Genomic DNA, 26,786 nt, shown 5'->3' on the forward strand with positions numbered 1-26,786 from the left:
CTACTTCTGGCCCTGCCCAGATACCCCAACAATCCCACCCTGTGCATCCCTGAGAGTGTTGTCCAAACACTTGTGGAGCCCTGGCAGCCATGGAGCTGTGCCAATTCCCTGGGGAAGTGCCCAGCACCCTGTGGGGAAAGAACCTTTTCCTGATCTCCAGCTTGACCCTCACCTGGAATAGCTGTTTGGAGCTGCAGTCTCCCTGGTGAGATCTGAATAAACCAAGTGCCCCCAGCTGCCCCATGTATGATTTCACATCTAGACCGTCCACCATCCTCACAGCCTTCCCTGGATGCTTTCTAAGAGATTTACAATCTTCTCATATTGAGGTGCCCAAAAGCTCCTAATGCCATGCCTACAAGGATGGTTTGCTGTGGTCCTGTGCCCATTGAGATGCCATGGCATGTGAGGGCTGATGGTCCCTGCTGCTGTGTGGAGTCAGTGTGATCATCAGCCATAAGTGTAAACTGGACATGTCTGACCACCCAATGCAGCCCATACTCTTCCTCCTACTGTCTCCAGCCTAAAAGGACTTTGGCTTCCCTGGTTACAATTACAAGTGATGGCCCTGTCCCATCATCACAGTGCCATGGGTCTCCTCCTTAGATGGTTCCTCAGTGGAGGGACATGACTCTGGGGTTGCTGCAGCCTCACACCACAACCACACCACACCACACCACGTCACAGTGGCAGGGTGGATGATGCCTGAAATCATCAGCAGCCCCCAGTACTGAGGGACCTGCTGCCTCCATGAGGAGCAGCAACATGGAAGAGTGGGACATGTCCTACAGCCCACCTGCCACCACTGCCAGCCCCAGGCTGTCAATAAACCTTGCCTAGGGCTGCTCACTGTGGTGAAATGGAAGAACATGGGTGTCTGAGCTGGTAGCTGTGTCCCCATCCTCCAGACCCACACTGTCATGGTGGGGACATGTACAGCCTCCAGCTGCTGGTCCTGCTGCAGGGATGTGTATAGGGTCTCCTGCCCTCCACCTCACTGGACAGACCCACTAATACCTTAATGAGAGCTGACAAGTGCTCGGGCCAAGCCTGCCCAAGTGCACTAGCACATGGAAGTCACCCCACCACAGCCAGCTGCCCACAGGCAGGATCTGCTGGCAGGTGTGGGCAGCACCTATAGGCACTGCCTACCTCATGCCAGGCTGAGGATGGGGTGAAGCCAGTGGTACCACAGCCATCAGTATGCTCCAGGCTATCAGTGGTACTGGCAACCACAGCCTCTGATTCCTCCCTCCCTAAAAACTGCACCTACCTTCTACCACTCATTTATTTAAAGAAACTGAAAATTAAAACCATACCTGGGGCCAGCACAGATCTGTGGAGCACAGCTCCAGCCACTGGAAACTCCCAAGTCCCCCACCAGGCAGCTGGGGGAAAAGACAACCCAGTCCCAAGCATGGCTCTCCCTCCCTTCCCTCACTGCAGGAGGGGTGTGCCATGTCTATTTAGTCTGTCTTCTGGCCAAGGCGGTCCAGTACTACTCTCCATGGATGTGAGAGCATGGAGATGGAGAGTATGGAGGAAGAGCAGTCCAGGCCTCACTGCTGGAACTGGAGGTTAGTGTGCAGCAGCCATTCAATGGTTTCCAGCAGGTAGGCCATGCCATAGTGCCGGGCGATGTTCTGGAAGACACTGACATGATCCATGAAGGCCTAGGGAGAACAGCAAGGGAAGGATGGGGATCTGATGGAGGAGCTGTGCAGGGCTGGCCAGAGAGCAGCTCAGCAGGTGCCAGGAGATGTACAGTTAGAGCAGAGAAAAAGAGGCACAGGGCACTTTAGGGCCTCTCACTGAGCTGCTGGGCTGGGCAGGTGTTAAAGTACCTGGGAGGAGATGGTGAGGGTGAAGTCTCCAGCACAGCTGCAGTACACAGGCATGTGCGTCTCCTTCACGGCATGACACTTTTTGCACACCTGGAGACCAAAGATGTTCAAGTGGGTCAGGAGATGAGACTGAGCCCCTCTGTCAGTGGCAAAATGAATGTGTCCAGGCACAGACCACCATGGGAATGGGCACAGCGGGGGATCCCTGTGCTTACCAGGTCCTGGAGCACAAAGGCCATCAGCTTCTTCTGCAGGGCTTCCACCAGTGCCATCTCAATGGCATCCATATCGTACTGCACATGGCAGTTGGGGCAGTGCCAGCCGGGCAGCACCAACCTGTCCTAGGGGCAAAGAGAGGGAGGTGAGCACCGCAAGTCCCATGCACTGGGATGGTGGAACTTGTTTCCAGAGAGGACAGAACATAAGTCAAAGCCCTAGTATACTCAGATCTATCACGTGCAGCTAGAAAAGAACAAACAATTGGCTCTAGGTGAGGACAATCTATGGGCACCAGGCAGAGCTGCAAAACAAAGGGGAGATAAAGTGGGCAAGATGACCAGCTGACCTCCAGCACTGATGTACTGGGGCTTCTATTGCCCTCAGGAGAGAGATTGTACCTGGGAAAGGGAAGGGTCCTTGCACAGGTCCAGGTCCCTGCAGAAGTTGCAGTTCCTGCAGATGACTTCAGGAAGCACATAGGAGCGGCAAGGGTCCCGAAACTGGGCTGCTTCTGAGAACTCGCCCACCTCAATGAGGCGCAGCAGGTCCCGGCGTAGTTTGTTCACCTGGTTGGTTATGTTGGCATCCAGGGAGAGGACCTGCAAGGATAAAAATCAGGCGAGCCTAGCAGCAGAAACTGTTCTCAGCAGGGCAGCTCAGATCTGTGACTCTCATATGGATTCAGGGCAGAGTAAATTGGTTGTAGATCCCTCCTGGGAAAGCCTGCAGCAATGGAGATGGACCAGAATTTCAGTTCAGACCCCAGTCCTTCAGTCAAGGGGTCTTATCAACCCCCACTGACCTTGCAAACGTATTTGATGAACTCCAGAGCTGGGTTGTTGAGTGGCAGGTAGGAGCCAGGCAGGACTGGGAACATGTCTGAGGGCTCTGTAGCATTCCGGGAACCAGCCATCTTCTTCTGGATCTTCTGGGTGATGGTGAAGAAGCTTTGGGTGAGCTCATTTGCCACATAATCTTGTGAGAAGGTGATCATGCCTAGAGGGATGAAGCAGAAAGTAAATTGAGTGGTGGCACATTGGGAAAGAAAAGTGGGTGGCTCTCTGCCTGCAGCAGGGCTGCCCTGGGGCTTGGCACTCACCAGGCATGGCCCTTAGCTCCCCCAGAGCCTCCTGGGACACCTGGCTGGTGCTCCTCCTCTTGATGGGGGTGCTCCCAGGGGTGTTACGCCGCAGTTCCCCCTTCATGCTGTGGTACACAGCCACGATGTAGGCTGGGAAGACATAGGCAAGGCTCCAGCTCCTACCCAGAGCTGGCAATGGGAGGGCACAATAACCTCAGCATCTCCCCGTACTGGTCACCTGACACGATCATCAAGAAGTAGCTCTGGCAGGAGCCGGCCTGGGGCAGGAACTGCGCAATATTCCAGTTGTTCTCCAACAGCTCCTCCACATCTGGCTCCCCTTCTTCCTCTTCTTCTTCCCTTGCCACCTCCTCCTCTTCCTCTTCCTCGCTCTCCTCCTCCAATGTCTGCCTCTTGCTGGTGTCCTTCTGGGGGTCCCAGCAATACCACAGCAGTCCCTCATGCCCAGCCAACACCTCCCTGCTCTGCTCCCAAGGGACAGGGTGCTTTCCATCTCTTACCTCCCCATAGTGGATGCGAGAATCTACTTTTCCCCTGATACCTCCATAATTTGCTGGGTCCATCCAGAGCAGGAACTCCCAGCAGCGGGAGAATGAGATGGTCAGAGAATGGAAGATCTCCTTGGAGTGGATGCTGAAGGGAGTAACTGCAGTCAGTCCCTGTGTCAGCATCATCTCTTCTCCATGCAACACTGTGAGGAGGTGATACTGACCAGAAAAGAAGGGTGTCCCCTTTCCTATTGGAGCCTGCCAGGGATCCCAGGGCAAGTCAAGCTCAAGGACACTTGGTTCTCTGCTATTGTGTCAAGGTGCCTATACTACAGATGGGATACAGACAGGGGACAATTTGCTGGGCATCTCAAGCTCTCCTGGAGTCTCTTCAGGATTGAATCCTATGAGTATACTTCGAATACTGCCTCTATAGAGGGCAGCTAGGGACAGATCACTACTCCAGGCATGACAGCAAGAAAACTGGGAAGCCTTGTCCCTTCAGTAGCTTTGCCAAAAAAAGTAATAAATTCAGTTCTGAGATGCATCAGAAGACAAAAAGTCAGAGCCTTGGGCCCTGCCCCAGCTCTACCACCCAGGAGCCTCCAGGTGCACTCCACCTGTTGATGATGTACTCCATATAGCTGATGGCATCCTCAATGCGCCGCTTCTTGGTGCACAGGATGATGCGGTTGAAGTTGGCATAGACCACAGAGGAGCCCAGGCGCTTGAACTCAGCCACCAGCCTGCAGCAGGGCACAGAGTGGGGTCAGTGGGTAGGAAAGCAATGGCAGAGGGCCAGATGTGACCCTAAGAGGATGTGTTGATCCACCAGTCTGGAGTCAACATGCAGCCACACTGGGCAAGGGAAGTCACCCAAAAAGGATGCCCCACCATTCTGGAGGACCACTTGGGTGCCAGCATCCTGGTAACTAACATCACACCTCTTCATTCCCCATCCACCAGCCTGGCACACTTCAGACCTCACTTACTGCAGGAAAAGCTTCTTCATCATGTTGTGGAGCGTGCGGTGCAGTGCTGGGTCATAGAGCAGGGAGGAAGGAGAGCGAAGCCAGCGGTAAAAGTGAATGACCTGGTTGTCTGCATAGATGTTGTGGTACTGCGTAATCTCCTTCACCCAGCTTACCACCATGCTCTTCAAAATCCTGCCAGCAAGCAGAGACCAGCATCACCCCACCAGCCACCAGCAACCCCTTCTTCCTTCTTGACAGATGTGTTTACGGACACACTAGAGGATTAGAACAGGAACTCCCTTGTTCAGCCCTCAGCTGAACACATGATCTGTGCCCCTATAACCTGGTGAAGCATGACCAAAGGAGAAAGCAACATCCCCACACATCTGCTGGCTGAGGCACCAGGCAGCTCTGAGGATTTTCCATGTGTTGGAGAAGATGCCTGCCACGCACTTGAGGTGTGGATTTATACTTAGAGCACTCTACAAGTCATACTACTGGAGAAAGGCTAAAGGCAGGAGGGAATGAAGCAGGACCCTGAAGGGACCAGGCAGGATGGAGATCACCTGCTCTACCTCCTGCTGTTTCTCAAACCATACCTGAAAGCATTGGAGCAGAGGGCAGTCTCATCATAGCTGGCTGGGATGTTGGCAGCTTGGTTCCCTGTCACCATGTCCTCCAGGGATGCCTGCTGAATCACATCGAAGCTAATGCTCATGCTGGAGCCTCCTTCCATGTCATTCACATGGTGGGACTGCAACACAGTGTTCACAGCCAGGCTCTGGATGTCCAACTCCAGACACACTAGGAGCAGACACAACTGTCAGCAGGGAGGCAGGGAAAGGACCAGAAACATTCTCCCTGCTGCTGCCAGAAGTGCTTTTCACAGGTACAGGGTGATCTAATCTATAGTTGCTACTGCACTCAGGGCAGATGCTTTTGTAAGCATGACTGGACCTTCATTTGATTGAGCCTTGTCTTTCAACAAGACTTGGACCCTACTGACCCTCTGGGGACCTAGAGGCTGCAATGGTGGACCTCAGAAGAACTCATTCCACTAAAGCTGCCTAAGCAAGACCTGTCTGTCCCAGCATCACCAGTGATGACCAAGTGAGCTTTCCTTAGGCTGACAATATTGCAGGTGGTCTGCAAAGTGCTGCTGTCATTGGTCACTCGTAAAAAAATCCCTATTTTGATGCCTGCACATGTTAAAGCCTTCCCTGCCCCAGGACATGCCCCTAGCCATCCATTTTCCCCATACTGATGCTGAAATCCAAAAGCTGCTGGTTACAACTGTCACCATAGAGACTCTTTGAGGATTGCATCCACCCCTCTGCAGGACTCACAGAGCAGGATCCAGCTCTGCCCCATTCAGTGCTACCACCCTTTGCCCTCTTCACCTGTGGAGTAGCAGCCAGGGTTGTTGATCTCAACTGAGGCTCTCTCATCAAACTCCATGACCAGGCGGTTGTCATCGGCCTCCTTGCCCCCCAGGTCGGGGCGGGCCGTGGGGGACAGCCACAACAGGTGGTTGTGACGACAAAGGTGGCGTGAGAAGAATAGGTCAGAGCCAAAGGTGGAGATGTCATCAGGGAGGTTCCCAATGGGGATGTGGTAGTACCTGAGGCACAGAGACATCAGTAGTCATTGGCGTGAGAATGGCTGAAGGAAAAACAGAGAGCCTTTCCAAAACCTCAAGGGATGAGGCAGCTCCTGTGGTCCCACTGAGAACACGGCAGCCTAAGGGGAACATGGCCACCCTATGTACCTGCTCATCTCAAAAGCCTGGGAGAGGCAGGTGTCCAGGTTGAGGTAGTGGCGAATCATGCGGCGGGCAGCATGGCGCTGCCAGTCCAGGACCGAGTAGCTAATGTCATCTACCAGCCGGATGGGCACCAAGGGGAACTCCTCAATGGTGGGGATCCCACTCGCCAGCCGTTTCAGGTCCCAGTTGGACTGCACAGCCACCAACGTGGGGCCCCGGCGTTCGTCCTGCACCCAAGGAGAAAGAGATGTCCTGTGCACCTCTCAATTGCTTAGCAGGGAAGCTGGTGGTGTCAGGTGCCCCTCCTCACAGGTGCCCCTGGGACCAGCACACCCCAGCATTCCTGAAGCACTCACCCACCTCCAAGATCCAGCTGAGCACAGGGATGGAAACAAGATCCTGAGGTGGGCCTTGCTGCAGGCACTGCCCTGATTAAGCCCCCCACAAGGAAAACAAGCACCCACTTCTTGATCTTTGGTCCAGCAGTTACATGCAGGTGTTCTTGGAACTAGTGCACCAGTGTCTTTCACACCATCCTTCCCTTAGTCCCAAAGGTCTCACTGAAACCTTTCCCACACCTTCATCTCACCTTGTAGCCCAAGAGCAGCCTCTGAACACCTCTGTAAATGGCCTTGGGGGTCGGTCTCAAGCGCGCACCTCAAAGGTGTGTTTGTCTGGGGGCAACAGCTCCTCGCCCACCTTTTCCAGCAGAGCTGCACGCTCCACTGAGAACAAGGTGTGAGGTTTGGCATCTGGTTTGCTCCGTACCTGGGTGCAAGAGGGACCAGGTCAGAGCAGGGGAGGAGAGTGACCCTGGGATGTGCAATGCCAGGGGGTCTGCGAAAACATGGCAGGGATGTGCGATGTATGGAGAAACCCCCTGCTGCCTGGCCCTACCAGGGAATGGTCTGGGGTGGAAGGGACATTTAAAGGTTGTCTAGTCCAACCTCCTGCCACAGACAGGGACAATACAATGTCAGAATTCCTTAGGTTGGAAAAATACCTTGAAAAGTCCAGCTCGTCACCCAACACTGCCAAGGCCACCACTAAACCATGTCTCCAAGTGCCACATCCTCATATTTTTTAAATCCCCTCCAGGGATGTTTGACTCCGCCACGGTCCTGGGCAGCTGTGCCAAGACTTGACAACTGTTTTGGTGAAAATTTTTCCTAATATTCATCCTAAACCTCTTCTGGTGCAACCTGAGGTTAACTAGACCAGGCCCCATCCAACACGACCTAGAACACTTCTGGGGGTGGGGCAGCCAAAGCTTTGCTGGTAAACCTGTACCAGGGCCTCACTGCCCTCACAGGGAACAATACCCCATCTAACCCTGCCCTCTGGTAGTGGGAAGCCATTCCCCGTTGTTCTGTCACTCCATCCCTTGTCCAAAGTTTCTTTCCAGCTCTCTTTAGGCACTGAAAGGGGCTCCAAGGTCTCCCTGGAACCTTCTCTTCTCCTGGTTTAACACCTCCCAGCTTGTCTCCAAAGCAGAAATGCTCCAGCCTTCCTCAGAGCATCTTTGTGGCCTACTCTGAACTCCATGTCCTTCCTATGTTGCAAAACTCCAGGGTGGGAGGCAACTCTGCATGTGGGATCTCACCTGCCGAAGGGCAGAGGGGACAGAATCCCTCCCTTCCCTGCTGCCCATGCTGTGGGGATCAGTCCAGGACATGGGGGGTTTCTGGGCTGTCAGGGCACATGGCCAGGGGCATGTCCAGCCAGCCCCAATTTCCCACTCTCCATGGCACTCCTACCTTGTCCAGCACGAAGACGGCAGCCTTGCGCTGTGAGGGGATGAAGAGGCCCAGGAGTGCCTTGCTGCCCTGGCAGCTGTGATACAGGTAGATGTGGCGAATGCTTCCTGGGGACAGAGCAAGAGTGTCACTGATACCCATGGATGCAGGTGTCCCAGGAGACCCTCTCCCAGAATGCCTCACCTGGCTCCAGGTAAGTGAACTGGGCCAGCTGAGCGCATCTCCAGGTGCTCAATGTTGAAGGTTTCAGCCTCTCGTCCTGCCAGGTGTTGAACAAGCTGTCTGCTGGACCATGCACACGCAGCCCAGGTGGATGAGGGCACGAAAGAGCAGTGGCACCTGGAATGATGGAGAGAGATGGAACAACTGCTATTAAGCTCTTCTTGGGGGTTGCAGATCCAGATTAAAACCCACAGGTAGCATATATCTGAGATGCCTTGGAATGAGTTGGTATTACCAGCCTTGTTGGTAATAGAAACAGGTATCTCAAATACATGTCTTCCTGTCTAGGCCCACATCCTACCTTTGGAGGACATGTGGAGCAATATTTGGGCAATCTTGCTGCTCTGCAATTTGTGGTTTGTTACTCTGAGGCAGGAGTTCCATTTGAACCTCAGATAATTGGCATCATGGGAGATTCACCAGAGATCTATACTGTTTTATTAACCCTGTAGCTCTCAAATCTACTGCTGCAGGAGACTCCTGAAGGCTTGCTGAGGAAACCTGGTCCCAAACTAGTGAGAAGCAAAAAACCTGATTGCTCTTCCCTTGTGCTAATTTTAGTTGTAGGGCCCCTCACATCTCTTCAGCAAGATGAAGCATTTCCATCTAAGTTCCATCCCCCAAGGGTAAACTGTTCCCCCTCCTTGCATCCTTCTGTTACTCCTGCTGCATTTTTTGGGATCATGATCAGAACTGCATTGCAAATGTTTAAAGAGTTTCCTTGCCAAGGTCAGTGTCCATCTGGGTAAACTGTGTCTCTGGGAGTAGAAAACTCCAGAACCCCTTGGGCAACCTGCTCAACAATATATTGCACAATTTTTTTCTGACATTCACACAGAATTTTCCACATTTCAGGTTGTGTCCACTGCCTCCCACTCTTTCCTGGGCAACAGAGCAGGAGCCTGGGTCTTCTCCACTCTTCGCATTGAGCAGGTCCTGAGCCTCTTCTGTGCTGCACAGTCCAACTCAGCTACCCACCTCTCAGATGACAGAAGCTGCAACCCCATGACTATCTAAATTCCTTCATATCTTTAAAATTTCTCCATATCCTTTGTTTTGCTTCAGCTGCTCATTTAATTTCCCCTTAATTTCTTGATTTTTCACTTTCCCACCTAATAAACATGACTGGATTGGGAGAGGACTCAGGTTTTCCTAGAGGAAGGGCTATAGATATAAAGAATTGGGTACATGCCAGTCACTTTGGACAAGTAATCTGATGTAAGATTGGGTGCCGCTTACTAACCTCAGTATGGTTTGGTGGGCACCATTTTCAATTGCTGATGGCATATATGGTTCAACGTTTTACATCACCAGAGGATCTCACAGCCTCCACATAATCATTAAGAGTTGTGCCTTGCCTTGAGAAACCTTTCTTCAAATTTTTCAAAAGCAGAAACTTAAGGTGAATAAAAAAAAGTCTGCTTTAAACTACTTCCACTGGAATGCTTCATAGGTTATACCAGTAACTTCAGTAGCAAAAGTCTCCCAACTCTTTGATGATCTTTTTGCCCTTGCAGCCTCTTGCACCTCGGAAAGAATTTTCATAGCCAGTGGCACCTCCACTGACAGCAAAGCTGTCCTACTCAGGATTTTCCATCCATAATGATCCTACAGTGCATTTCAGTACCAAATTCACCTGCCTTTATGCTTTTCTTTAACTCCAGTCTTACAATGTGTGTGTCCATCCTGCCACTTCCATACAGGCCGGGTCTGTTCACTACAGTATCTTCTGGTTAAATTCCTGTCACCAGGTTTTATCTGCTTGACAAACCAATATACTCACTGGAAGCAAGCATCTCATGTTCCCACCTTTATTTTCAGCACTGGGCAAATTTAATTTTAGCCTCATTGCTTTCTATGGGATTTCTTTTAGGTTGTTCTTGCTCTTCCTAACTTCCAGTTACACGCTCTTCTTTTCTCTAAAGCTTTTACAACCTTGTTTTAGAGGACATGGCACTCAGACGCTCAGACCTATCACTCCACATATGTTGGGTTTTCCCCCAGCTTTACTCCAAATGCCTCTTCTCCTTCCTGGGTTCCAATACCAGCAGAACTAGCTCTGGATTAGTTTTTAGAGGAAGCTCTCCATTTCTTTCCCCAAAGTTTCCTAACTCCAAATGAACCAATGTCCCTTTCTCAACATACTGTAGCCCATGTGCGGATACTCAGCATTTCTGTCTGTACGAGCATAACTTCCAGTTTCCTGGACAATGTCCAGGGTGTTGGATCTTTGGTGTCTCACAGGAACTCAGACTAACAAGCTACTGCTCAGCAACCCTTAAAGATGAGCACCTGGAGGAGTTACCTGTGTCTCATACACTCCCTCGATGTCTGGAGCAGAGAGGTCCGCGTTGATTTCGTTAATGTGCTCTTGGTACATGTCTTCAGGGACAGAGTATTCATACAAGTTATAAACTAAGTTTGAGCGGGGCAGGATCCTGTTACCTGCCAATGTAAGGGACAGGATTATTGGGACACATCCCACCACATGGCACCACCACTGCCAGGACCCAGGTTTTGAGCCAGGCTAGCTCCTGGTGTTCCCTCCTAAGTAAATCAGTGGGTTTAGCTCATACACGTTTATAAACTCCTGTAACAGAAAACTGATTTTCAGGCCGGCTTGGATTAGCAGAGGGACTAGGGCCTGGATGAGATATCCATGGGGTAGAAGAATGAGGTGTTGCATGGCAGATGCTTGTAAGGGAGGTGAAATGTATTACCTAAGTGCAAGCTGCTGTTTCCCCTTGCAGAGGGGCAGGTCCTCACCTTTCTGTAGGCTGTTCCCTCCTCAGGCTTTGGGATGCGCTGGTTGACGTAGAAGACACGGGGGATGCTCAGCTTGATGCAGTGCAGGTCACTCCCTATCACTGCCCACAGCCGGAACAGCCCAGGCTGGCCAGTCTCAGCGATCTGCAGGACATAGGCACCAAGTCAGCGTTAAGAGATCCAACATGCCCTCAGTACTTCCAGCTACACTGCAGTGCGCTCAGGGGATCTACATGGTTAGCTGGTGGCTAAAAACAAAGCAGGGGGCTTAGAGAGTCATCACTTTCAGCTCTGCAGTCCCCCTGTCCTGCTACTGTCCCAGGCTACCATGAAAAAAACTCTGCCTCAGGCTAGACAACTAACTCCAGGGAATGTCTTCCAAGTTACTCTGAAGTCCTGAATTTGCAGCTCTGAGACCTTTCTGGATGATGAAGTGGATGACAGAGGCTGGGCTTAGGTGGCCACACATAACAAATGTTTGTAAAAACACCTGGATGACACCACCTGACCTCTTCATTTTTACATTGTCTGCTTCTGGGCACCACTGGAAGGAATCCTACGTCCAATGCTGGGCTTCTCAACACAGGACATAGACATACTGAATGGAGTGAAGTGCCACAAGCAAAAAGAAGGGATTGGAGCATCTTTCATATTTGGAAACGCTGGCAGAACTGGGACTGTCCATCCCAGTGCAGATAAAGCTCAGAGGGCTCTCATCCACATTTATATCCAAAGGGAAGTGCAGAGAGGACAGAACCTGGCTCTCCCCAGTGGTGCCCAGTGGAGGGACCAGACATCATGGGAATAAAGCAGAATGCAGGAGGGTCCCTCTGCATGTCAGAAAATTTTCCCCTGCAAAGGTAAACCTGGTCCAGGTTGCACATGGAAGGTATTAATAGTATTAATTTAATATTATTAGTAGTATTAATATCTCCATCCTTGGAGATATTCCAGAATATGATCCTGGGACCCCAGCTCTGGTGGCACTGACTGAGCAGGATGTGGAACCAGTGGGACATGAAAACTCACCCAGCCTCAGCAGAAGTTTTTGCCGTTCTGTGACTGTGGAGTGCTGCCTGTGGCGTGAACTAGAGCTGCCTCACCAGCAGATCTACCCACACATCTGAGAGTCACCAAGAATAACTGTGTAGGCACCTGTTTCCATCCGGATTTGTGTGAGTCTGAGGTTTTGCAGCCCCTCCTGGGCTCCCTAGGGCTAACACTTACATGGGTAGGTCAGGGTTCCTGAACTTCACCGTTTGACACCAAGTCTAAATGTGAGGCTTGTGTCCCAGGCTGCTCTGTGGCAGCTCCCCTCCCTGGTACCTGCACAACCTGCCAGGGTAAGTCCAGGATGCTGCGCGCTCTCTGGCGCAGGTAACTGCCCAGCCCTTTGGAGAGAGCATCACGGACTGCTCCTCCACCTGCCACCACTACATCGTCCTCCAGCCGCCGCCTCTTCCGCCGCTCCTTCCGCTGCCGAGCCTGCAGCTCCCACTTCTTCTGGTGGAAGCGCAGCCAGACCAGATACTCTTCCTGAGTGGGGCCACAGCAAGCATGAAATCAGCAAAGGCCTCCAAGCCCCACAGCATACACTATACAGCCTAGCCCTCCAGTCCCAGTCCCACATCATGTTTCTGCCCCAGCTGCAAAGCCACCACCCCCCTTTTCTCTATCAGTGGTTGCTTTTCTGTCTCCTGGTTGTATTTCCCCTTGTATCCCAGAGCCATGTGTGCAGAGTGTTTTGGAAACCCACAGCTTGCTCCTGGAAGTATCCAAGCTGCTTAAATGGATACGCAAAGTCCTGGGGCATTCCCTGCACAATCTGCTTCACCTACCTTGGTGGTGCCAAGGGGTGGAGGTGGTCCCAGAATCTCCCGCCAGGACTGAGACAGCTCCAGGTCCTGTGACAGCTGTTGGCTTTCCTCTGCTGCAGGGACACGCTTCCGCTTATTTGCAACAGGAACAAGTGGCTGAGGTATCTTGACAGCCCCAAAGTCCTCTATGTCACCCACCTGTGAGCTGGGTGCCCCCTCCACAGGCCGGCAGGCAAGAATCTGAGAGAGCAAGGAGAGCAGCAAGATGGGGGCTACAAGAGAAAAGCCCCATTGGCACAGCTAGCACCTTCCCCTCATCCTCTTTACCTGTTTCTTGCCTTCTGAAACAAAGAGCTCATTGATTTTTTTCTGTTTGTACACATCGTTCTTCTCCAGGAGCTTCTTATGAAGCCAGTCTGGGTGTCGGACCCGTGGCACTGGGTTCTTTACCTGCAGAGTAGCTCCATATCACAGAGTCCCCAGCACAAATTCTTCTCCTGTCTACCCCCCACACTGCCCCATACCTGCTGCAGGGCTGCAGGAATGGTGATGATTTTCTGAATGGTGCTGCCCAGTCTCTCAATGTAGTAGTCCCAGTCCAGGATCTGGGAAGAGGGCAGAACTTGGGCAGTGAAGAAATCCAAGCAGGATGGTCCCCAGACATAGAATCAAACATGCCAGTAGCACCCACCCCAGCCCCTTGCTTTGTGAGCACAGGAAGCTAATGCCCAGGTTGTGTCTCCAAAAGGGCAAGCCTGTCCCACATACGGGTCATCTGAAGGGATGCCTCACTCACTGCACGGATGTTGAAGTCCTGCAGCGGGGCTCTTCAGCCATTTTCGGAGGTAGTGTTTGCGCACACTGGGCTCGGCTTGGAAGATGGCAAGAGGGATGGCCCTAGGGAAGGCAGGGAATCAATGTCCTAGCACCCTACAGTCTACTCTCCCAGCCTGTGGAGATCCTCCAGGCTTCTTCTAAACTCCCATGAGGCCACTGGGCTGTACAGTATTACTCACTGCCCTGCTCATGGCCTGTGCCAGATTCAGGTATGTATTCCAGTTCTGGCCATGTGTTCTAGCTCTCCCTTCCCTGCTACCTGCCCATCCCCTCTTGGTTTCTCCCACAAGGCCAGAAGTCCTGGCCCGTCTAGATGAAGTTACCTCTCAGTGACTGGAGACCCTTCTGGTTTCTTGGAAATGATGAAACGACAGCTCAGCCCTGCATCCTTCACCATCTGGTCCCCCAAAAACTCTGCCAGTCGCTTGGCAGTGCTGATAGAGGTGGATTTCTGCTCCCCATAGTCCTCCAGTTTGCGTGACATGGACGGTTCTCTGAGATGAGCTCAAACAGCTCTGAATCAGGCATGTTGGCAGCCTGAAAGACAGGGAAAAGCCCAAAGTTAGAAAGAATGATCAAACTTTGCTGCTGTCAGGAACAGGGAGCACCACACACAGCTGTTGTCTCTCTTTACAGGGAGCCTGGGAATTGTTTCCGGGTGCAGCTGCCAGTGGGATCTATAGAAAACAGGGAGTGTGGGTTTCTGGCTTGCACCAGTTTGTGCCACAGCTGGGTTGTGGCTGCACGGCTTTGTGTTGTGCATGCAAAGTTAGGCTTACCAAGAATTTGTTGCAAAACAGCATCACAAAACAAAGGACTGTAGAGGACCAGAACTAACCATGCTTTGTCTCAAACATTCTGAGTATTGCTACAGGAAAGGTGTGATTGGAGGAGAAGGTCCCATGGAGAGGTGGGCAATGCTGTTCTGACCCAATTCCCTGCCACACCTTAATACTCATGCTTAGTCCCCTCAGCAACGCACATCCAGGAGAAGGGCTGGCTGTGCATGAAAGGGAACAAGTAAGTCCCCTCTTTTTTTATCGTCTCTTTGTCTTCCACTTGCTTTGTTTCATTGTTTGCCCTAGCTCTGGACCATCCATGTGGCATGACCAAAGCAATACCAAACAGATCTAAGGACTGGTGATATCTTTTTTCCTTCCCTTGCTTTGCCCAAGCAAAGCAGGGCCATCATATTCTACTTCATAATTTTTATTGAACCCTGTTGTGCGAGTGGGGAGCTTGTGTAAACGTATGTTGTGGCCTGTTAGCCAGGACCTTTGAGTAGTGGTGCTGTGGCTCATGTGCCAGCACCTTTGTGTGATGGTGTGCTGCAGCTTGTTAGCCAGTACCCTTAAATATTGGTTGGCTATAGCAGCTTGTGAGCCAGTGCCTTTTGAGGTGCTTGTGGTGGGAGTTGAGAACTTAATTAAGTGTTCTGTACAAAATTAAGGGCTTGTTTGTTTCCACTCTTGTGGAAGTCTATTTTAAGAACTGGCTTGTTGACTAACACCTTTTGAGTTTAAGCAATGGGCTGGTTGATGGAGTTACAGTGACTGTACAATAAAACATAAGAGTTCCTGACACGTGACCAGCGTCTTTGTTCAACCTGAAAAGAATTTATGATGAATATTGTGACCCTGGACCAGCAGGTCATGACAAGGACCCAGTTATATTCTTGTTCCCTCCCACTTCCTTGTCTCAGAATCACAGAATCATTCTCACTGAACCACAGAATCATGAAAAGCCCTCTAATATCGCCAAATCAAACCATTCCCCCAGCAGTGCCAGAGCCACCACTAACCCATGCACCCAAGTGTCACACCCACAGAGCTTTTAAATTCCTCCAGGGATAGGGACTCTACCATTACCACAGGCAGCCTGTCTGTGCTAGAGCTGGACAATCCTTTTGGAGATGAAATTTTCTCTATTACTCAACCTAAACCTCCCTGCTGCAATTTGAGGCTGTTTCCTTTAATCCTGTCACTTGCTCCCTGGGAGAAGTGCTCAATGCCCACCTGGTTCCACTCTACTCTCAAGGAGCTGTATATTAAGAATGTCCCTTCTGAACCTCCTTTTCTCCAGGCTGAGCCCCCACAGCTGCTCCTCATCAGACTTGCAGTCCAGCCACTTCCTCAGCTCTCTTCCCTTCTCTGGACATGCTCCAGGCCCTCAATGCCTTTCTAATCATGAAGGGATAAAAACTGACCCCAGGGTTCAAAGTGCCTCACCAGTGTCCAGCACAGAGGGACGGTCCTGTTAGCCATGTTATGGCTGGTACAAGCCGGGTGCCATTGCCCTTCTTGTCTATCTGGGCATATGTTTAGTCACTGTGGATCAGCACCCCCAGATCCTTTCCTGTCAGGTGCCTTTTCAGACCCTCTGTCCCCAGCCTGGAGCATTCCAGGGTGTTCTGACCCCTGTGCAGGACCTGGCACCCGATCTTGTTGAACCTCAGACCCCAGGCCTTGGCCTGTGGATGCAGCCTGTCCAGATAATTCTGCAGGGCTTCCTGCCTTCCAGTAGATCCACACTTCCATCCAGCTCAGTGTCATCTGTGAAGTGACTGATGGTGAAGAGAGCTACAGGGGACCACTGACATTGTGCAAGCAAAGTCCAACCTCCCACAGTGCCTGACCAGCTCAGATGCTCCCTTCCACACTCTACCTCATAGCACAGAGTTGCTGAGCTGTGCCTACCTTGCTGTACAGCACATCAAGCCAATAATCAGCCACCTTGGCCACAGAAGCATAGACCTCCTCTAGGGTGCTGCCTTTCAGAAAGGCTTCAAACACAGATGACTGGAATATCTTCACCAGCTGCAGTTCCCCGGCGCTTCACCTCAAAGCCCTTCAGCTCAGCCAGGGACCCATCCTCGTTGAATACGGCATACCTAGGAGAGAGTGAGAATAAACCTGGCCTACACCAAGGGACACGTCCCCCAGGGTGCCACTGATGTCCCTCCTGCCAGGGTGCTTCTCCCCATGCCTTTGTGCCACCATCGAGCATGTTCAAAGAAGCCACAGAAGCACCCGGATAATCTCAAGAATCTACAGCTTCTCTAGCAACCATTTTACTTTGGTCTGGAAAAGGACATCAGCTCTTGCCCCAGCTCATCCACACTGACTCATCAAACTAAAGATCATCCAGTCCCACACCCCTGTCACAGGTAGGGACACCTTCCACTAGACCAGGTTGTTCCAAGCCCTCTCCAGCCTGGCCTGGAACACTGTGGGACAGCCACAGCTTCTCTGGGCAATCTGTGCCAGAGCCTCCCCACCCTCACAGCCAAGAATTCCTTCCAAATATCTCCTCTATCCCTGCTCTCTGGGAGTGGGAAGCCATTCTTTGTGTCCTGTCCCTCCCCAGCTCGCCTGGAGCCCCTTTAGGCCCTGGGAGGAGCTCTAAGGTCTCCCTGCAGTCTTTTCTTCTCCATGTGAGCATCCCCAACTCTCCCAGCCTGGCTCCAGAGCAGAGGGGCTCCAGCTCTTGGAGCATCTCCATGGCCTCCTCTGTATTCAATCCAGCAGCTCCATGGTTTTTTTTGTCCTAAGCACACCAAACCTTGACGCAGCACTCACTGATGGTGAGAAGTGACCTTAATGGTGGAGCATGACCTTAACTGTATGTAACTAAGGGTGGGGAGATGAGAGCCCAAATGGGGAAATGAAGGTATTAGGAAGAGATTTAGAAAGAAGGAAACTGTCAACTCCAATGCTGGCAGTGTAGTTGAGAGGAAACTGGATACAGCCATGACAACCTAAGAGAACATTCCTCTCCTTGCCTTTTCTCTTGCATTGTTTTGCCTTTAAAAACCCTGAAAATTACCTGTATGTCACACAAAAACTCAAACCACTTCTGTGAGAACAAATGGTGAGGAGAGGGGATACTCGAACCTGCTTGGCTAGTCCTTCTCCCACCTGCCCACATTCCAATCAGCACAGCCTTTCCTTCCTCCACCAACCATGGGGTCTGCAGCCACCTCCAGGCTGTTGTAGTTGGAGAGTGGCCAGGAAATAAATGTCCTAAGATCCCTTAACTATAGGAATCCAGAATCTCTGAGAGGAGTCCTACAAGCACAGCCCACTCAGAACTGAGCGACACTTTGACTCCTGCAGAATGCCTGGAGAAGTGCACTGGCAGGGAATGGTGTGTGCTGAACCTTGTCCTGTCATGGAATAAGCACAAAAAAGTCCAGAATTGTGAGGACAGAGGGTGCTGGGGACAGCAACAGCATGCTTTGTAGTCAGACCCAGGACTGTGGGCTGCCCCCAAAATAACAGATGCTACTGTTATAGCTCACATTCTTGGTTAGGAGGTGGTTGTTGAAAAATCAGTGAAGTTTGGGTACAACTACCCTTTAATGTGACAGTAATGAGAGAACCAGTGCTACTTACAGACAGAGGAAAGGAGAAACACACAGAAGTGTTACTGGAAGACTGTGAGTTGTGAGAGATAGGAAGGCAGGAACTGCTGAGTTTTAACAGATTAGATTGAATACAAGCAGTATGAGAAATCCTCAAAAGGAAAAGTCAATGTTCTCCTGCACACCTCAGAGCCAAACAGAGAGATGTCTGGTCACTAGGCTGGGGAAAAGTTATTTTGCTGTTATATGCTAAAATTTACTGCCATAGTAGCTGGAATCAGAGATGATCTGATGTAAGGAACTTGTCGTTTAAAGCCAGTGAGTCAAATGCTGCTGGCTCTGGAGGCAAGGACAAACATGCCCCACAGGCACAAAGGCAATGAGATCCTTAGTCGGTTAACTCAGGGAAAGAGATAATATTTCAAGCTTCAAAATCTTACCTCTTCTTCAGCTTCTGCCCTCCTACTTTGGAGGCTGGAAGGATCATGGCCAGGTACGGGACCATCCACTTCAAAAAGATGCTGTTCTCTGAGCGCGTGATGTAGGTGAGTGAGGCTGGATCCTGCAGTTCTGGTACTGGTCATTTGTGAAGCCTTCCTGTGGCACAGTCCCAGGAGAACAGTTTCAATCCACAGCTGTCTGGTTGCACCAGCGGATGCCCCTGGGACACACCCTGCCCAAAGGGACACCTGAGCACCCCTCTGAGAGCTACAGCAAAATTTAGTACTCAAAAGTCAAAACACCTGTCTGTTGAGAAGAAAAAGGCTTTGGACCCTAAAATGATATTTTTTTGTCTTACAGAGCTTGGAGTGAGCAGAGAATAGGTTTAGACCTTGAGCTGGACTCCCCACTTGCACAGGTAAGCATGCACCTAAACTGGCCTTTACAGGCTCCCCTCTCTGATGGGGGATGCCAAGCCTCTTTCTCTACGCAGATGCTCTCCAGGGGTATCATGCTCGACACCTCACCCAGTACACAGGGAGTGGAGATGGAAGAGGGGCTCTCCCTACTCAATTTATCAGCTGTCCATCTCCTTTTTCCCAGGCTGCAGAGATGGCCTGGACAGGTGCCAGACTCACCTTCACCAGGATGTTCAGCATGGCACCTGGGTAAGAGATGGTTACTTTTGGCTTCTTGTTATTGGTTGACTTGATGACAAAGTTCTCTGGGAAGCTATTGGGAAGGACGCACCAAATCCCATCAGTATCCAGTTCTAGAGGTCTCCTAAGGAAGAAAGGAAGGCCACTGTCAGTAGCAGAGGGGATGAGAGGTGAGGATCAGCTCTGTGTCCCCCATGAAGACAGCAGCAGCCTTTTGCATCCACTCTGTTCCCTTCTGCAAAGCAAACCCTCAAATACAACAGTATAAGGAATCTCAATGCTCACAGAATTAGAGAATCACGGAGCACTCAATGTTGAAAGGGTCCTTAAAGCTCATCTCATTCCAACAACTCCTTGTCATGGGCAGAGGCACTTCCCCTAGACCAGGTTACTCCAAGCCCATCCAACCTGGCCTTGAAACACCTCCAGGGATTCAGGGGCAGCCACAGCTTCTCTGGTCAACTTGTGCAGAGAAGAATTTCTTCCCAATATTCCATCTAACCCTGCCCTCTGGCAGTGTGAAGCCATTCCCCCTTGCCCAACACTCCTGGCTGTAGCCCAAAATCTGTACCCACCTTTCTTGGAGTCTCTTTAAACACTTAAAGGGGCTCTAAGGTCTCCCTGGAGCCTTCTCTTCTCCAGGATGAAAAACCCCAGCTTTCCCAGCCCTTCTTCTCATTGGAAATGTGACCTATCCCTCTGAAAACTCAAGTGTTTAACATGCTCCCACATCTGCCCTAGATGTCCTAGATGGACCTTCTTCAGCTCAGCACACACTCACCCAATCTGCTCAATCAGCTCTCTGGCTTGGGTGATGATATTTGCCCCCGTGAAGCACACAATGCCAGCCATTTCCATGGAGTACCAGCGAGCTCTGTGAGCAGAGGAGTCACAGTTAAAAGCATGACATGCTCCCTCCAAAACCCAGCTATGGAAGGGCAGGAAGATCTCCAGGGGAAAAATGGCAAGAAAACACAACACAGGCCTTGGAACATGTTCTCCTATGAATTCTCTACTTATGATGTTCCAGAAAAGCTGAAAATCCACTAACAGACAAGATTTCCACAATTTAATGCCTGGAAAGAGTCTCCAGGATGAGGAATAAGGGATAGAAGCAAGAGAAGAGTGTTACAGCAAGACCTATTTTCACCTTTGTGCTTCAGGAAGCAACTACCTCACCAGGACAATCGTGTTTCCAAGAATCCTCTCTAGAGGGTCCTGGATGGCCCAGGGGAGATTTACCCTTTCCGCATGACATATCCGTAGAAAGAGTTCAGGATGCACTTGTGGGCCAGCTGCAGGGAGTCATAGAGGATCTCCATGTTCTTGCAGCGCTTCACTTCAGAGGCATCTCCTGTCTCCACTGCTGCAGAGAGCTTCTTCTTCCACACCTGCATGCCAAGGGCAGAGTCAGAACAATTCCACATATCAGTACTGGTAGCACTCAACTGGTTTCCACTTGGTCCCAGTATAGCATTGCAGCTCTACAGAAATATCTTTGCCAAAGATCAGCATCCTGAGTCAAACATCCCATTTTCTTTTGCAGCACAGAAAGGGTTGGCCAGAGGCACTTTGTCACTTGTCAAAAGAGACTCGCACCTTCAGCCATTGATTGGAATTCAACCAGCACCAGCTGTGCTGCACCCTATGTGTGCAGGGAAGAACTCAATGCACTGCTTGCTGCAATCCATGATGCCCAGCTAACAGCAGAACCACCAGTGTAGGAAAAAATTTTGTCAGCCCTGGGAATCATGGCAAAAGAGGCAGCTGGGGGGAACAGCAAAGCAACAGACTAATTAACTCTGCCAGACATAGAGCCCCAGTGCCTTGTAGAATAGTTTGAGTTGGAAGGGACCTTAAAGCTCATCTCATTCCACCCCCTGCCTTGGGCAGGAGCACCTTTTATTAGACCAGATTGCTTAAGTCCTATCCAACCAACTGGCCTTGGACACTTTGAGGGATGGGGCAGCCACAACTTCTCTGGTCAACCAGTGCCAGCACCTTACCTCCCTCACAGGGAAGAATTTATTCCAAATAGCTAATATAACCCTGCTTTCTATCAGTGGGAAGCCAACAGAGTAATCCTCTGAAGTTTTCATCAAGGCACAAGAAGTCCCCAGGCTTGGCAAGACAATTTGAACATCACCCAAGCTCAGTACCTTGTGCAGACCCTTGAACTCGTACCGGCGGTCCCGGAATGCTCGCACTGTGTCCACGTAAAAAGAGTTTTCTCGCTGGCAGATGGTGGTGACTCGCTCCTCCACCTTGGTGACATGGATCTTCTTGTACGCCTTGCGACAGTAATCTGGTCAAGGGAGAAGGCAAAGAGAGGTTCTCAGGGACGGGTGCCCTGCTACAGAGGGATGAGTAGAGTAGGGACAAGGAGGCAACTAAGCATAAGGCATGGGTGAGTGTGGGACAGTCCTACTGCAAAGGGAGAGGAAGATTCCAATATGGAATCTTTCCAATACAGAACCTTTACAGAGGTGGAGGGCAAGGGGGAAAACAAACTAATCATATGGCCCACCTACAAACCCAGGCTCTGCCCTCAGCCAGCTGGGTGGTTCTGCTGGACAGCATCACTCCAGGTAATAGGATAATGTGATGTTTCTGGCTTTATTTAAGAGCCTTACAAAAAATTGAGCCATTCATATTTCAGCTCAAATCCGTGGCTCTCCAGCACAAAAGGAAACACTCAGAAAGGTACCAATGGCTCATCTTAGGAAGCACTCGAGTCTGCTGGAATCCTGGGGAAGTTCTGAGACCAGTCTGACCTCACCCCACAGTCCTAGGAGGGGGTCACTACTGCCGAACACTGCTCACGGTCCAGGTTGCAAAACACTGCCAGGATCATGACCTTGCTTTCCTTTTTTTTACCTGCCAGGCGCTTTTTCTCATACTTGGCTTGCTCTTCCCGGGAGAGCTCGTGGAAGGCACGGGGCGGTCCATCTGGGAACAAGGGAGGGAACTTCTCCGACTCCAGCTGCTGCTGGATGCGGTGATACTCGCTGCGGCTGGCAGGCACTGCAGAGGAAGGCAGTGATCAGTCTCTCAGGAGAGAAGCAGCAATTTGGCTCCTTCTCTGTGGGCTGGACTACATGGTCCTTCCTGTACTTACTGAATTCTCCTCTCCACTGCCACGTCATCCGGCGTTGACAGTTGGCACCCGGCTTGTTGAAGTCACAGGCAGCACATGTGGCCTCATCAACCATGGCTGAGGGCTGGATACAGTAACAGACACACAGGTGATAGAGGGGACAAGTCCCCAAATAGCAACTCATGCTAGAACAGGTGCTGAGTGGCAGGAGAGCACAGGAATGAACATCAGAGATGGTATTCAGTGAGTTCCCCTTTCCAGAGCCTTTTGGGAGCACAAGCCCCCAAAACAACAGCTGGGTTTTTGGGAAGAGCTCTAGCTAAAGCTGTAGCTGAATCTCTGAGGACCTGGCCATCCAGAAAAGGACAATAGACTCAGGGAAGAGGCTGGAGCACAAGTCTAATGAGGAGCAGCTGAGGAAGCGGGGGGGTTCAGCCCAGGGAAAAGTAGGCTCAGGGAGGACATTCTTTTTCCTCCAACTCCCTGACAGGAGGGTGGAGCCAGGTGGGGGTCAGGCTCTACTCCCAGGGAACAAGTGAGGAAAGAGCCTCAAGTTGTGCCAGAAGATATTTAGGTTGGATATTAGGGAAAAATCCTTCAGTGAAAGGGTGATCAGACACCAGGTTGTCCAGAGTGGCATTCTCCAGGAAGTATTTAAAAGCTGTGTGGATGTGCCACTTGGGGACATGGGCTAGTGGTGGCTTTAGCAATGCTGGCAGACTGGTTGGACTAAATGGTCTTAGACAGCTTTTCCAACCAAAGTAATTCCGTGATTCCACAATTCCATGGCAGCTTGACCAAATTTTACAGCTAGCCTTATCTAATCCCCCTGCCCTGTGCAGAAAGTTCAGCCATTGTTTTTAAGGGGATCCAGAGGGACCATCAAGGTCATCTGGAAGTCAGATTAGGAGAGACAAAATTAATGTTACTCACCTGCAACCTGTTGGTCAGAATGATGTTGGGGTACATGGCCCCCACATCCAGATGATAGATAAGAGGACACTCAATTCTGTTGGGAACATCCTTCAGGGAATTCAGTTTGGCCTTGATTTCATCACAAACCTGTGGCAAGACAGAGAAGTGAAACTAGGGCAGGAAGGTATTAATCAGTCAAATACTTGTAGAATTTGGATCTTCTTCACATGGACACTTGCCACAGGCTCTTGGGATGGATCTAAAGGACTAAAGGAGTAGATCAGGGACTCCTTGACCACTGGTGGATTAAGTTTTAATTTGAACCTCCAGGATAAGCTTTTCTGTAGGGATACCTCGCAAGTGGGAGCAGCTGCTCCTAAACATCACTTGATCAAGAACCTTTTCAGTGCAAGTGGGTTAATGGAGACAACAGCAAAGACCAGAGGTGCTGCCCTCCAAGAAATTCCAGACTTGTATTTGGAGAGGGGCAACCTGCACTTTTGTAGCTGATAAGAAGTAAGGAACAAGAGAAACAAGACTATTTGGGATATCTGAGGGGTCTGCCTTCTCCCTAAATTCCTTTTCAGCTCTTTCAGAGCTTTGCCCTCAGTTGACCCTGTGAAGGGAAAAGCAGGAGCTGCATTCCTCAGATGGGGCTGAGATCCTGATCCCCAGGCTGGGCTGCTTAGTCTCTCTTTGCAGAGCATAAACCAAACCCAAACATGCATTTTAGAGCTGCAGTCCCAGTTTCCTGCCCAGCTCAGCCATGCTGCAGGTGCTGTACCTCCTGGAAGTTGGTGACCTGATCCAAGGGCAGACCCTCCTCTTCCTCGATTGCATGCTGCAGGGTCTTCTCCACGTGCTGCACCAGGAAGTTGAAGGCAGCAGGATTCTGCAGGGTCATGGAGAAGGCAGTGAGGCCATAGGGAGCTGTCCCTGGCTGCAGGCTGGCAGCTTCTGCCCTGCACCCCTGTCCCTGCTTGGCTTGGGGACCTCTAAGCCATAAGGGACATGTTGAGGCACTGGGAGAGGTGATGGAGGTAGCAGAAACAGGTAAAAACCTCTCAGGAGGGGTTTAGAAGTTCAGTTTGGGAGAGAGAACAAAACCCCAAGTAGCAGAGGCATAACTTCCAAGAACCACTGGCTGAAAAACAACCTCAAAACCCTACTTCACCACCATCCCCTGCTGTCAACAAGCTCCGGATTGCTTGTTCTCCCACTGAAGCACAGATGGCCAGTTAGAGATCTCCTCCTATCCCAGCACAGCTTCAGGTAGCAAGGGTTTCCTGGAGGTTGCCAAGCATTGGAAAAGGATGTTCAGGTGAGTGGTGAAATCACCATCCCTGGAAGTGTTCAGATATGACACTTGGAGACAGTGGTGACCTAGGCAATGCTGGGTTAATAGCTGGACTTGGCAGCATTAAAGGGCTTTTCCAACTTTACAGATTTCTGTGATTCTAGGTGTTGCCCTAGAAGCTCAGCAGAGATACACTGCAGATGCCAACAACAGTAGAAATGCTATACCTCCCCACCACACTGATCCACAAGGACAGGGGCTGGCTGCTGGCCCATTACCATTTTGAAGCGGCAGGGAATGTCACTGCGGAAGACCCCAGATTCCAGTGCTTCCACGTGGCCTCCCACATAGGTCTCAGAGTCCAGCACATGTCCATCTTCAGTAAGTTTGTTAAATTCTTGCTCCTGCTTGTTGGGGAAGATGATGTTGGCATGGTAGGCCTGAACCATCAGCAGTGCCTCGCACAGTGTCCCAGATCCTTTTCTTAACACCTGCACATGAGAAACCAAATCTGGTTTAAAACTCAAAAAAGGCAGATTTAAATATCAGGAGCAAATTTTTCCCTGTGAGGGTGGTGAGGCACTGGATTGGCACAGGTTTCCCAGAGAAGCTGTGGCTGGCCCATTGCTGGAAGTGTTCCAGGCCAGGCTGGACAGAGTTTGGAGCAATCTGGTCTAGTGGAAGGTATCCCTGCCCTTGACAGGAGGGTGGATTAAATTATCTTTAAGATCCCTTCCAACCCAAACCAGTCTGTGACTTTGGAGAAGCGCTGTCCCAGCACTGGCAAGGCTGGACTGTCACACAACAAGCAGGAGAGTTTTAGCTGGTGACACATCTGCAACACCACTCCATCAAGTGCCTTTGTCAGCTCAACCAGGTGGGAACAAACTGACATCATCTACATGCTTAGCCTTGACAGCTTTCTCATCATACTCCCTACAGGTGACAACAGCCATCAGGACACCCAACTTTGCACAGCCAGAACTGCAAGTGAACTAGGCTGAGCATGAAGCATCAGCCATACTTTCTTCCTTCAACCCTGCACTGCCAAATCTCAGGTGTCTTCTTCTTCTAGAAACCTGTCTCCAAACACCCCACAGCTATAGGAGCAAGGAATAGCCTCTAAATCCACCCCTCCTTTCTCCCTGCCACACATGCAGAGTGTCTAGACAGTGGGAATCAGATCTGTGGCCAGAGTATCCCTGCAGTGTGGGAATCATGGCACTTCACCCAGCAAAGAGATCATAATTTTAAGAAAGCACTCACCTCATCAGGCTCCATGGGAATGATGGTACACAAGGCAAAAATGAAGGGATGCACATACTTCATATACATGTAATAAGTAGCAACAGCATCGGACACTGAGTAGGTGGCCAGGGTCTGTCAAGGAACAAGAGACACAAATTAACCCAAATTCCAAGCGACAGAGTGGCTCAATGACAATGATCTTTCATTGCTTCCTGCTGGACATTCTCCTATCAACAGGAAGAAGGAGAACGTGTACTTCTCCTCAGACTATATAAAGTATATATATATAAATTAGATTATGTATATAAAGAGTATAAACTATATAAAAAATAATGCATTTGCTTCTGAGACCATCCTGCTTTAGCTGTAATCAAACAGCAACATGTCAGTTCTAACTGAGAAGGAACAGGGAAGATGAGCTGAAGGAACATAATCTGCCCAGTCTGGGTCTCAATAAGCTGCTCAGCAGAACATCCTGCCTGTGAGACCTGCAGCACTAACCCTCCCCTGCATCCTCATCTGGTCTCAGCTCTTCATGGTGTTTCTGATTTCAGCGGTGCTTTTCACCCCACTCTGATTAAATAAATACAGAGAATGCACAGTGTAATGCCAGGGCCAGAAGCACTTCAGAGGAATCCTGTTCCTTCTCCCTGTAAGCTCTAAGGCATTGGAAAACTGGGGAGACAGATTCAGTCAATTTCTCAAAATCCAGTCTAACTTACAGACTCAGTCTTAGTGCAGCTGCTCTAGGTTTGTTTCCCCACAGAGCACAGGGAGGGAATACCTGAGGCTCCTCCACGGCCATCCGGCACATCTCCTCAGGGTCCAGCTCCACCGGATCATAACCCAGTTTTGCTTTAGCTGCTGCTTTCAGGTTGTGACTTCCCACTGGGAGGTAACTGTCTCTCTTCACCCACCTGGACAGAATCAGGAAAATATCAGTTTGTGCAGAGAAACCAGACCTGACCTTCAAAA

At 50.7% G+C, this 26,786-nt stretch overlaps 1 protein-coding gene across 1 annotated transcript in view; it reads right to left on the minus strand.

Annotated features, from left to right (window-relative positions):
* Nucleotides 1–1,275: 1,275 nt before the first annotated feature.
* The window catches only part of POLE (DNA polymerase epsilon, catalytic subunit), a 33,471-nt gene continuing 7,960 nt past the window's right edge, over nucleotides 1,276–26,786 (minus strand). Inside the window, 44 exon segments of the mRNA XM_079322731.1 lie at nucleotides 1,276–1,673; nucleotides 1,845–1,934; nucleotides 2,060–2,185; nucleotides 2,462–2,662; nucleotides 2,866–3,059; nucleotides 3,163–3,294; nucleotides 3,383–3,572; nucleotides 3,666–3,798; nucleotides 4,274–4,399; nucleotides 4,646–4,819; nucleotides 5,227–5,431; nucleotides 6,028–6,248; nucleotides 6,396–6,619; nucleotides 6,982–7,038; nucleotides 7,041–7,160; nucleotides 8,150–8,256; nucleotides 8,333–8,360; nucleotides 8,362–8,436; nucleotides 8,438–8,488; nucleotides 10,677–10,816; nucleotides 11,056–11,281; nucleotides 12,464–12,673; nucleotides 12,976–13,194; nucleotides 13,282–13,404; nucleotides 13,479–13,559; nucleotides 13,751–13,778; nucleotides 13,780–13,851; nucleotides 14,115–14,277; nucleotides 14,280–14,328; nucleotides 16,488–16,620; nucleotides 16,622–16,681; nucleotides 18,595–18,727; nucleotides 18,730–18,751; nucleotides 19,234–19,378; nucleotides 20,036–20,128; nucleotides 20,497–20,645; nucleotides 21,414–21,559; nucleotides 22,132–22,278; nucleotides 22,373–22,475; nucleotides 23,285–23,413; nucleotides 24,051–24,158; nucleotides 24,842–25,054; nucleotides 25,830–25,943; nucleotides 26,596–26,728. Coding sequence (XP_079178857.1) covers nucleotides 1,560–1,673; nucleotides 1,845–1,934; nucleotides 2,060–2,185; nucleotides 2,462–2,662; nucleotides 2,866–3,059; nucleotides 3,163–3,294; nucleotides 3,383–3,572; nucleotides 3,666–3,798; nucleotides 4,274–4,399; nucleotides 4,646–4,819; nucleotides 5,227–5,431; nucleotides 6,028–6,248; nucleotides 6,396–6,619; nucleotides 6,982–7,038; nucleotides 7,041–7,160; nucleotides 8,150–8,256; nucleotides 8,333–8,360; nucleotides 8,362–8,436; nucleotides 8,438–8,488; nucleotides 10,677–10,816; nucleotides 11,056–11,281; nucleotides 12,464–12,673; nucleotides 12,976–13,194; nucleotides 13,282–13,404; nucleotides 13,479–13,559; nucleotides 13,751–13,778; nucleotides 13,780–13,851; nucleotides 14,115–14,277; nucleotides 14,280–14,328; nucleotides 16,488–16,620; nucleotides 16,622–16,681; nucleotides 18,595–18,727; nucleotides 18,730–18,751; nucleotides 19,234–19,378; nucleotides 20,036–20,128; nucleotides 20,497–20,645; nucleotides 21,414–21,559; nucleotides 22,132–22,278; nucleotides 22,373–22,475; nucleotides 23,285–23,413; nucleotides 24,051–24,158; nucleotides 24,842–25,054; nucleotides 25,830–25,943; nucleotides 26,596–26,728 — 5,707 coding nt within the window. The 3' untranslated portion in view covers nucleotides 1,276–1,559.

The sequence above is a fragment of the Erithacus rubecula genome (genome assembly GCF_903797595.1).
Source record: "Erithacus rubecula genome assembly, chromosome: 19".
NCBI classification, from domain to species: Eukaryota; Metazoa; Chordata; class Aves; order Passeriformes; family Muscicapidae; genus Erithacus; species Erithacus rubecula.